This window comes from Abramis brama (genome assembly GCF_963993115.1).
Source record: "Abramis brama genome assembly, chromosome: 6".
Lineage (NCBI taxonomy): Eukaryota > Metazoa > Chordata > Actinopteri > Cypriniformes > Leuciscidae > Abramis > Abramis brama.
Window position 1 is genome coordinate 19,919,510 of NC_139968.1, and position 11,739 is coordinate 19,931,248.

The window sequence follows — 11,739 nt, forward strand, 5'->3', positions numbered from 1 at the left end:
GCAACCGGGCCCATGCGAAAACAAGGATAATATCGGAAGGGCATTAAATGTAGTCACGCAATGCTGATTGTTAACATTAACAATTTGAGAACAAAGTATAATTTGCACGGTTTGACACAGCGATCGTTAGATTTATTCAGCGCGATTTACTGCAATGGTTTTTTCCCTTAGTTGGTCAGAACAAACGTGGATGTTACTTGTTCAGATTACATTTTCCGGTGAAAATTCTAATGTTGGTTATTCTTCCAAAAAGTAGAATCTGTGATTGCGAATGACAGTATCCACACCGGCGCGGCGACTGACAGCCGCACATTCTCCTCAAAACATTGGATTCATCCGCGCTGTGCCGTGCCGAGGCACAACCCACGTAAAGTTGATAATTCCGTGAATAACTGCAATTGCAGATTTCGAACAGAGCTGGCGACAAAGAGGAAAAACTACAGACTGCAGCTTTAAATATGGAATCTATATAGTATGTGCACTATCATTAAGACCTCTCTGAACAAGTGTCAGAAAGTATGTTAATAATTAAAATTAGAAAGATTTTGACTGTAAAAATGTATAAATAGGGTCACTAATTTGACTTCTCTTTTTCTCCAGGCGGGTCAGTGTTATGCAAATGACTGCCTACATCTACATGGTGTCTTTAGTTCATCCTTTCAAAAGTGAAGTGGGTCAAGACTGCTGTCTTCCTGAAGCTGGTAGGAATCAGAGACCTCTTAAAGGCGTCAGGATGTAAGCCGAAATCATAATTTAGCCACTAATTATTCTGTCCAGATGTCCAACATTAGCTCATGACCCTCTTGATCTGCTCACGGTAATACAATTTTGTGGCTACATCTCGCCCCACACTCGGCTAACTCATCCCTCCCTCCCTCTTCTCCAGCAGAAGTGTAGGTCCTCACCCGAGGAACGCTTACCAGATTATGCTGTGTGATAAGCTTCCTATTTTTCGAAACTGCATGGCGATTTATGGGATTATCTGGGTACTTATCCCGGAGTCGGCTTTGGGCAGCCTGCCGAAATCTCTTAGACTAAAGATTTGGCTTCTGAGCTCTTCTGTCTAATTATTATCTGGAGTGGCCACATCCGTGAGGAATGTGTTCACTTTTTTACACCATGCATAATGGCCTCCCAAAGTGATGCTCGCACACTAACACACTTGGTGAGAAATTAAATGGTATTATTGTATTACTGGTCTTAATCATTTGTTATGTTGCCCTCTAAGATTTTTTAACCTAATTTCACAGTTTGCCTATATCTGTTTAAGCGCACAGGATTTTGTACTATCCTTATGGACCTTATTAGTTCTATCTCTAATTGCACAATGCAGTTATATATATATATATATATATATATATATATACTTTTTTTTTTTTTTACTGGATGTTTGGTTTGTATATTCCAGTATGTAATGTTGGTTATCACAAAAAAAAAAAAAAGTTAAGGAAGGATTTCATGTGTTGCGTGATATCTCTGCGCCCAAGTAGCTGTGCTTCGCCTAAGGAGCAGTGCTTCGCCTGTGCTTCCCCATAATATAGTCCCAAGTCAATATCTGCCTAGGAAATCACCTGTTAATCTGCATTGCTATTTGTACTTGTTGTGAATACGCAGGCCACAATAAGTAATTACGTGTTTTTTTGTTGTTTTTTTGATCACTTTTACTCAGGACATGCTAGCTGGCAACAAAGGATTCCATTCATTGTGCTAAGCTAAGCTAGCGCCGACCCTGTCAAGCTAAAACAATGCATGCACTGAGACAAAAATGCATTTACCCACCTATCTAAATGTATGAAAGAATGTGAATAAGCCCTATTTAAAAAAACGGTGGAGTGTTCCTTTAAGTGAATAGGGCCATTTTGTAAACCTTAAAATATCACTGTTTCAAAAATTTAGCTTCAAGACGAAAACAATGAGCTTTAACATGTTTTTAACCTTTTCTGTGTAAGGTTATTTCAATTATTTTTTATATGTTATTTTACTTCACAATGCCATAAACCCTAAAATGTACTACATGTAAAAATGCTGATTTTAAACAGCTTTACAACTCAAATAATACATAAAAACACATTTTAACAGAACAAGTGTTTTTATAAAATGATAAGATTGACATTTCTGTTTTTAAATCCTGTAAAAATTGGCCTCATTTACTTCCATTGTAAGTGCCTCAATGTAACCATGAATTTTGCTTATTTTTTAATACATGAGATTTAGAAATATTTTTTTTTGTGGTAATCAACATTATGCCACAAATGCTGGTGATTAAGTTCCACTTGCACAGACTCCTTTAAGAGGATGCAATGAATAAGAAAATGCAATACTTCTCATCTAACTTTATTTGTTTTTCATTTTACAAATAAATGTGCACATATACAAGATGGATTAGAAAATATGTACAATTTAATTTCCAACACTGTTACATGCAGACATTATTTCAGGGTAGATCCAGTTATATCAATCCATGAAGGGATGGTGTGCGATGTGTCTGAAGTGCAGCCCAGCTCCAGTAGACTCTGGGCGAGAAGCTCATCATTAACGGATGGGATGGTGGGCAACACCAACACGGTGTCCGTTTCAGGCAGCCGAGGGTTTGGTAATGCGCAGGTAGAGCGAAGGGCAGCTGTCCCGTTACTCTGCGGATCCTTCTCCGGGTTCGACGCTGGTGGTAGTCCCCATTAGAGAAGTCTTGAAAGTTGGCTGGATGAATAGCCCAGAAATGGCCCTTGCCGTTGTCACTGCGGCCGGCTTTGATGAAGCACTCGTTTAAAGAGAGGTTGTGTCTGACGCTGTTTCTCCAGTTCTTGTCCTGTTTAAAGAGTAGAGAATGTGAATTATGGCTCATATGAAAGTCAAAGATGATACTTGGACCTCTGAGTATGAAAGGTCTATAAACAAAATGGTCAGTGTATAAATTATTATCAAGAAATTGCGGAGGGATAGTACAATTTAAGAATTACCCGTCACTGACCAAAATTTGTGAAAATTCACTTGGAGTCGAATCTTTTGGTTTTAACAATAAAAATCTGAATGTAAATCTTTGTCAGATCATGGGATTCAAACTTGGTTTAACAGATAACGATCCAATGACTTTGTTAGATAGTCAAATCAGAACCCAGTTCATAATATTTTGCTGTGGTTTGCATTTCCTTGTCTTTGTGTTGTAGGTCTTTTAAAGAAGTGCTTTGCCAAATGCAGTTTTTAAACAACAGGATTACGGTTTGTAGACTTCCTCAGCACTTATTAGAAAAATTGTTTGGTAATGGATTACAAATGTGAAGTACTGCAGTGTAAAAAAAAAAAAGTTGCTGCCTTAAATTTCTTCAGTAAAATCAACTTGGATGTTTAAGTCATTTCAACTCAAATTACATTAAACTGACTTTAAAATGAGTTTAATCTTGTATAACTTGTTAAAAATTACATAACTTATTTTTGATGAGTTAAAGCAATGTAAAAACAAATGTCATAACTTATTGATCATATATTTTTTACTTTTCAAGAGATTTGTAGCAAAATTGCCTAACATTTGCAGACAAACTCTTTGAGGGAGCTTAGTTGCTTTCAAAGGTACAATACCTTGCTTTTGAAGTAAGGATAGTGACCCATGATCCACTGGTAAATATCACAGAGCAGGAGTTTCTTTTCTTCTGAATCCAAGATGGCCATGGAAATGAGTGCAATGTAAGACTGCGCTGGCTTCTCATCCGTTCCTTCACTCTTCTCATTCGCCTTCTCGTGTTCCTCTTCACATTCGTTATCTTCGTTTTCCTGGTCCTCCGATTTTTCGCTATCCTGTTCTGAGAGAGTTTTTTGTTCCGTTTCATCGACTGTGGTTTGAAGACATTCAGACGGAGGGACATTGTGCTCTGGTTCTGCTCTCTCACTGTTGCGTCCCTTATTGTACAATAGGTAGTCAATGGTGAACTGAAGTCCCAGTTGTTCTCGATTGCTGCGGCATGTGTTGTCCTCCATTTCTGTATTGTTGGATCTCTGTCGCTTAGTGGTTGAAAATTCAATTTTTGGAACCCACTAACATTTTGTCCTGGTTCGACTGTCTTTTCAAGAAGCGCAGTTAAAGATTAGTCAAACAAACAATTAATTCGGTAACAGATGTGACGTCAGTCTCCGAGGCATGCGTAAACCGAGTAAACAGGTAAATATGTTCGCTAAGTTGCGTGTTTGTTCGCTTAGCCACCTGTTCAGGCCGAACAACAACACCAGTTTCGAATCTTCCTAGAAAGCCTCCTTCTATATAGACTTCTCTCACAATGACCAGAGAGTTAACGCCACTTAATTTAAATGCTCTGCATATTTAACCACGTAATTAGAAGCAATGTGGGGTACAAGAGAGTTAGAGGCAGGGGGTCTAATCGAGGGGGATTATTTTTTATTAACCCAAGCAAATCTTTGTAATTACGAGAGATTACACAGATTAATGTACACAAATTGTCTCGGGTGGTGCCTGCAGTGGTACAACATGACCTCTGGGTGTGTTTATCCTGTTTGGGTCAAGTCTTTAGGACCAAAACAGAAGCATTCTGTATTTTTCATTACTGTAACTAAACAGTTTTAAAATCCGCTTTCATGCACTAATGTCAATATGAATGTTAAAAATTGTAGTACAGTGTCTTTATTTATGATTTTTTTGTTGTTGTGTTCAATCAACAGTTAACAGTTGAAGTAGCCTAATATATGCAGTTAATGTGACGCATTTGATGCAACCTTCGTTTTAAGAGAGCATTTCCAATAAAATTTCACATTCACATTTATGCTTTAGGTAGACACTTTTATCCAAAGTGACTTACACTGCACTTAAAGTAGCCTATATTTTCTTTCTTTCATATTTTCGCACGCTTACCCTGGGAATCGAACCCATGACCTTGCTGTTGCTAGCACCATTTTCTACCGTTTGAGTTATAGAAATTCTCAAAATGACCTTGTGTACTAATGTAGAAATCTTTTTTTTTCCCCAGGTCTATTGTAAAGAAAATACTAATAATAATACTTTAAATAATACTTTTCTTAAAAAATAAATTAAAATTGATTTTCAAATGGATAAAAAAATACCATTTGGATTTTCAAATGGATAAAAAAATATTATTTTTCAGCATAAAATACATTTTAAAATATAAAAGTGTATCTTTTTATCTACTAAATAAATCTAATATAATAAATTAAACATAAAATATATTATAAAGTGCCTACTGAATGAACAAGTGTAAATATTGTTTAAAATAGAATGCATAAGTGTGGCTCTTAGGCCCTGGTGCTAATTTTACAAACTATTTTGAGATTTAAGTCTCACAGTCCACAGGACATTGCATAACAGTGCAGCACATAACAGAAGTGAGATGGGATTGTGAAGTATCTCATTACTTTTCCGTTTTTCTCTGACATTTATTTTTATTTGTTTTATTTTATTTAATAAAAAGTGTTGAACTGGGTCAACATCTGCACCAAGATTCTTATTTTGCATAATAAAACTTTTTACCAGAGGTCTATATGTGAACAAGCATGTTGTATTGGTTTCAGATTATCCAAATGAGTGCCCTAAAAGACTTTGTCAATTAGTTCATTATAGGTCTTTCAAGGTAGTTATTGGATTACATGTGAAACTGTGTTCCTGTTAAAGCCTCTGTTAGTGTGGTTGTTTGTCTGTTGTTGGCCTGACACTGGAGTGGACAATGATATTACTGGGACGTGAGTGAGTGATGTCTTCACTCAAAAGGTAGGAGAGTTGGAGCATTTGAACGTGGACTACAGCATATCCCTATGACTCATGTGCATATTTGACTTAAAATAACTGCAAACACACACACACACACACACACTTCCATGTGCTATATGCAGTCCTGTAATGTCAGACTCTTATAATACACATACAGATAAAGAAAAGGAAAAGAAAAGATTCAAAGAGCTGCACTAAGTAATTAGTCTTTTCTACGCTTTTAATATGTGACAATTCGAACTCACAAAGACAGTTCTGTTGAATGTTAATGTCAAGGTTCTAGAAAACAAATAGATTTTCTCTATTCACATACAACCATTTAACAGAACAGTTATTACAATTATATTAAAATAAACTTTACTGAAAATAATATAATTACTAAATGCTACCTGCCTGATTGCCACAAAAATAAACTTTAATAGATCTTCTAAAGAACATTCTGAAGTTCTTCTCATGGGAAGTGACTTAGCATGGATTTTGTGGGAGAACAGGTGCACTAGACGAATCACTGTCAGCTTTGCAGATCAATGTCATAAATAAATAACCCTGGGGTGACTTTTGCAACTGGTTCATTAATTGAGCCAAACCTGATTTTATTTCATGGTTTCCTGGCTTGTGGTTCCGCAAATTGACTGTGATGGTCACCCTAAATTAGTTTTATTCATTTATCTTATTACACGCAAGTTCTTGAAGTTCTTCAAAACCACTCATTTAAAGAGACAACTTTTAAAAGAGGCAAAACATTGACAGCAGCGCCATCCTCTGCTAGGACAGAGGATTAACATACCATTAAGTTAACCAATGATACAATTTCCGTCATCTTTTTACTCACCTCTGTGTTGTGTAAAAACCGACTTTTTTCTTCATTAAAACACAAAAAACGTCATAGACAGCCTCAGTCACCATTAATTTTCTTTGTATGTTTTCAGTACAACGAAATTGAAAGGTTAATGAGGCTGTAATTCTGCCTAACAGCTTTGTTTGTGTTCCACAGAATACGGGTTTGGAGTCATTAAGTTTAATAAGTAAGGCTGAACTTTCCCTTTAATTTCAAAATAGTATGATATTAATGTATGACTTGAGAACAGGTATTCTTGTTCTAATAATACATGTATATTGTATTTCGTTTTTTTTTTTTTTTTTACGTCTGTAAGGAACAATGTAAACATACCTGATTTGTTCTAGTTCTGCTCATCACGCATAATATTTACCTCAGCAAATTGTTCTCAAACATTCTATGCTTCCCCTCCCCCACCACATACAATAAAGAGAACCACGGGATGGAGTTTCCTGAGGATTCTGGATTCAGTCTCGTGTGGATTTTCCAGACTAGTCTACCCAATTGTCCTCAATGAGCAAGTATGCTCGTTGTATTATATTCCACAATACATTGTAAACGCGGTGCGCTTGTGAATATATTTATGAGTAGTTTTAGTGTGCTTCTATAGTCATTTTATGGCTGAAATTACACAAAGCATTCAGTCCTCAACATCACGGCTTTTTGAAACTCATGAAATGGATTTTTCCATGCGGAATGGATCGGATGGAGCCATGCGCTCCTCTTCCACTTGTCTCAGGAAACCCACCTCTCACATCACATCTGAATGCAAAATGCAATGTGCTTTCGCTCTAACACCAGACTATTAAAGTGGGCAAATCAGACAGTGAAGTTCAGGCGACGGTGGGTAGGTTTACAAGCACTAGAGGCCTATCAGAAAGGGTAGACCTTGCTTCAAGTTTTCTTTTTTTGACTACACTGTCCCTTTTAAAGCTCGTCGTCACGCCTCTTCGCAAACGACCCCGCCTACTTATGGACAGTCCGCCGTGCTGATTGGACACCGGCGGCGGTCATCGAACGCCTTCTCGGCTTCTCATTGGCCAGCTGCTGCCTTTCGCTTCAGGCTCTCGCGGGGCTGCTGTGCGAAGATGGCGGCCGAACTGGTAGAAGCGATGGTGAGTAGATGAGATTTGTAAAAATAGTGTCTGTAAAATGAGCAATTTGAGTCAGAGGCGGTGCCTATTAAAACAACTTGAGTTTAATTTTATAATATGATATTCTGTGCTCACACAGGACAAGTGGCAGTCTGTAAAGTGCTTTGGCAATTTGTATGTGTGCAATGTGAATGGTTGTGTCTTAAAACCCAGTAAGCTGTCTATGTAGCCGGCATATTTGGCTCGTTCTAACGTTCGATTCGAATTTTTGCACGTTCTGAATGTTCATTTGATTCCCAAAAAGCAGTCTGGGTAGACAGTTCACCAGGCTTTTAGACACAGCTAGTGTTCCTGTGCGCGCGCGCGGGGGCGCGCTGCTTGTGGAAATGAATGATTAGTCTGCACAATACATAACAAAACAGACCCTAGCTTTTCTTAGTTCAAATAATACGGCCATGTAGTTTTAAAAAGCAACAAAAGTGGATATTAGTTTGCAACTACTTTGCAGTGGTGCTTATTAATGTATGGGTGTATAGTCACATGCACAATTAATGCATGTGGGTAGCTTGAAAAGATGTATCATTTTCATTTGTGCTGTATCTCTTTACTACTGTATATCAGCAGATATTCGCATCCATGCTGATATTCATTACTACATGATGATTACAAATATGCCCATTGTTTTACCTGTTTTTCAGAGTTGAGTTGTGTGTAATGTTTATGTGGAGAGTGTCATGGGCCTGCATGGGTTCAGTCATGGTAGATTACTAGAGATTGAGGCCATTTAGAAGCTTAAGGAATGTTTTTGTAATGAATTGAAAAAGTCAAAACAATGTTCATGTTCTATAAACAACTTTATAAAAAGTAATGTAAAGTTTTAGCAAATATGAAATTTTAGTAGATGCTTTAATCTAAAGCAACTTTAAAAACTTTGACCTGAGGTTACGTGTCTTTAGGCCCGTTCACAATAAAATTAATCTTGTTGCGGAAATTCGATGTGATAAATGGTTGTTAACGTGTCTGTTCAGACCATCATTCACATGCTGTCAATGCAATGCTTTTTTCTTTTTACAGAGAGGTGTTCTAATCTTTTTTTTTTCATCGCAATGCGAAGAAAACTGACCAACCAATACGATTCAAGCTTTTGGTCACATGCCAAGAGCTGCTGCTGTTACATAAAACAGAAAGTTGCTCAGCACTGCTTAGTGTACCGGGATAACCACTGTATTTCTTTTTTGTCTAACGCCACCTAGTGTCAGAGAGTGAATTTGCATGCTCATTCAGCCTGTCTGCCACGGACAAATCGTATGCAAAAATCGGACCGAACATTCAAGCTTAGTGTGAGACAGGCCTTCACTCAAGGGCATTGTTCCCTTTTGGGAATCGAACCCACAACCTTTACAACAGATATTGAACTATATGCCGCACACCTCACTAACAACAGTGTTTTTTTTATCCTTTCTCATTCTCGCCAGAACATGGTGAAGAGTTTCCGGGTGTCTGATCTGCAGACACTGCTGGCCTCCATGGGCCGCAGTAAAAGCGGTTTGAAGCAGGATTTAGTGGGAAGAGCTCTTCGGCTTGTGCAAACCGAGTACAGTCCAGAGCTGCTAAAGAATGTCCGACAGCTCTACGAGACGCGCTTCCCCAAAGCCTCGGCCTGGCTGGCTGCCCGACGCCCGGAATCGGTGCCCGTAACCTACCCTGCTCTCAACACCTCGCCCAGAGGCACGGCCCAGGGAACAGACTACCTCAACGGCATCCCCAAACCGGTGCCGCCTCCTGCGGCCGAAGTCAAACTGGTGCCCCTGCCATTCTACCACAACCTAGAAACGCTGCTGCCACCGACAGAACTAAGTGAGTGCCATTATCATGAATAAATAATAGGCCAATTTTAAGAGGTGTGCCTAGCCGATGATGAAGGCAGCCAGCGAGATAATTCTGAGTTTGTCACTCTTTGCAGTCGCTCAGAACAGTGAGAAGCTGCAAGAGAGTCAATGTGTTTTTGAATTAACCACAAGCCAAGTGGAACAGATCCGGAACTCCAGGTAAGAAGTGCAGTCAAACTGGTGGCTTTAGGGTATTAGGGTATATACGCAATGGAATTTAATGATAGAAAATGAGTGTGGATTATTAGTGTGCAGAGCAGATTGTCACAGACACCCATTGTTCACAAGTTTCAACACATCTTTCCTGCATGTTTTTATTTATTTATTTTTGCTACATTTATTTACAGTTATTCCTGGCTTAATGGTAAGGATTAAAAAATTCTAAATTGTATTTTTAGTGTGCCAGAATATTTAAATTTGTCTTTAAATTCTAAATTCAAGAAAAAATGTCTCTCTTTAATTTGCAGTAACAAATGGAAATCGTACAGATATAAATTAATAACATAATAAATAACATTACTTTTTTATTGCATTTTATTTTATACTCTCTGGTACTCATAAGAGTGTTTTTTTAATTTTTTTTATTTTTTACAATGTTTAAACACAGACACAATTCCACCAATTTTCCCCAGAAAATGTTACAAAATGACAAGCAATATTGGGGAAATTAAACACCCATTTATATAATACTATGTATTATACATTATTCAGTGGCCATAATAATTGATTAATGTTGATAATCTCAAAATGGCCAAATATCAGCCAGTGGGTCTACATGGCTGATGTATTTTCTTGTTTACTTAAAATAATATAGAGTATTAAATATCACAATAGAATATTAAATATCTTTAATTGTATTTCCTCATAAAAAATGTTTGTGCCTGCACAGTGAACTTCGCCCAGGGATGAAATCAGTTCAGGTGGTTCTCAGGTACGTCATTCAGCTACATCTTGTTGGTTGGTCAAGTTTTGGTCATTTTCTGCATGCTGACATGCCCTTTTCTTCTCCTAGAATCTGCTACACAGACTCAATTGGTGTTCAGGAGGACCAGTATCCTCCCAATATTGCTGTGAAAGTGAATCAGTCCTACTGTCATGTACCGGTAAGTGTTTGTCAGGGAGGATGATCGTAAATCTAAACCACTGTATATAAATAACTTGGAATGCTTTAAATCTTGTTACTGTAAATTACATTTTATTTCTTTTTGTTCAGGGTTACTATCCTTCCAATAAACCGGGTGTTGAGCCGCGTCGGCCCTGTCGACCCGTCAACATCACGCCCTGGTTACACCTCTCCACAGTCACTAACAGAGTCACCATCACGTGGGGCAACTTTGGAAAGGTACAGAGACTTGATACAAAGAGCTGTTTTCTTATATCCATATTTGTGAATGAACATGTTAGATGAAGGATGCTTGGTTTAGGCACAGTTGCTTGTGTTGTTGCTAACCGCTATGTTTTGGATGCAGCGGTACTCTGTGGCAGTGTATCTGGTGAGGGTGTTCACATCTGGAGAGCTCTTCAACCAGCTGAAACATTGCTCAGTTGAGAGTCCCGATCGTTGTCGCGAACGCAGTAAGTTTCGTTGCCTTGACCAAACATATTGCTTCAAACCCTGACATGAAATATGTTTTAAAAAAGCAAATGTTTTGAAATCAAACTGTACTGTACTTAAAGCTGCAGTCCGTAACTTTTTTGGGTTAAAAATTATCCAAAATAAATTTGAGCAAGTACATATCCAGCCAGTGTTCAAAACGATCTGCTTGCCTTAGCTCAATTAATAACGGTAAGCTTGTAAATAAGCTTGTAATAATGTTTTTAATTCCAGTGGTACTGGTGGATTTCCGTGGGAAATTCGAGCATGTCTTTGCGTCATTACGTCACATCTGTACACATAAAGAAGGAGTCTCGGCTAGTAGGCTATGAGTGTGTGAGGATGTTGGAGGTGGAGATTTATAGCCTTTTCTCGCAGCACTTGATAGAATTCAACTTATCAATTTGATGGCGGATCCAGAAAGGTTCAAACTACAATCACCAGTGACCACTGAGATTTCACCCGATGTAAAACGCAAAAGACTTCGGAGTGGCTACAGAAAAAAAGAGACTGCAACCGGGCCCATGCGAAAACAAGGATAATATCGGAAGGGCATTAAATGTAGTCACGCAATGCTGATTGTTAACATTAACAATTTG

At 38.1% G+C, this 11,739-nt stretch overlaps 2 protein-coding genes across 2 annotated transcripts in view; one reads left to right on the plus strand and one right to left on the minus strand.

Annotated features, from left to right (window-relative positions):
* Nucleotides 1-2,320: 2,320 nt before the first annotated feature.
* On the minus strand, nt 2,321-4,173 carry foxq2 (forkhead box Q2). The gene is made up of 2 exons (XM_084116290.1): nt 3,574-4,173; nt 2,321-2,806 (listed from the first exon to the last, which is right to left on the minus strand). Exons 1-2 carry the CDS (start codon nt 3,967-3,969, stop codon nt 2,450-2,452), a joined length of 753 nt encoding a protein of 250 aa, XP_083972416.1. The 5' UTR covers nt 3,970-4,173; the 3' UTR covers nt 2,321-2,449.
* Nucleotides 4,174-7,626: 3,453 nt separating this feature from the next.
* Nucleotides 7,627-11,739, plus strand: part of pias4a (protein inhibitor of activated STAT, 4a) — a 10,558-nt gene continuing 6,445 nt past the window's right edge. The window contains exons 1-7 of the mRNA XM_084116676.1: nt 7,627-7,678; nt 9,133-9,514; nt 9,621-9,705; nt 10,436-10,477; nt 10,559-10,649; nt 10,760-10,888; nt 11,016-11,121. Coding sequence (XP_083972802.1) covers nt 7,652-7,678; nt 9,133-9,514; nt 9,621-9,705; nt 10,436-10,477; nt 10,559-10,649; nt 10,760-10,888; nt 11,016-11,121 — 862 coding nt within the window. The 5' untranslated portion in view covers nt 7,627-7,651. The remainder of the gene's footprint in view (nt 7,679-9,132; nt 9,515-9,620; nt 9,706-10,435; nt 10,478-10,558; nt 10,650-10,759; nt 10,889-11,015; nt 11,122-11,739) is intronic.

Excerpts from the sequence above, each read along its gene's own strand:
- foxq2 (XM_084116290.1), bottom strand. The coding sequence starts at position 3,969 with ATGGAGGACAACACATGCCGCAGCAATCGAGAACAACTGGGACTTCAG. Across the intron at positions 2,807-3,573 it reads ATCCTTACTTCAAAAGCAAG|GACAAGAACTGGAGAAACAG; the intron begins GTATTGTACCTT and ends CTCTTTAAACAG.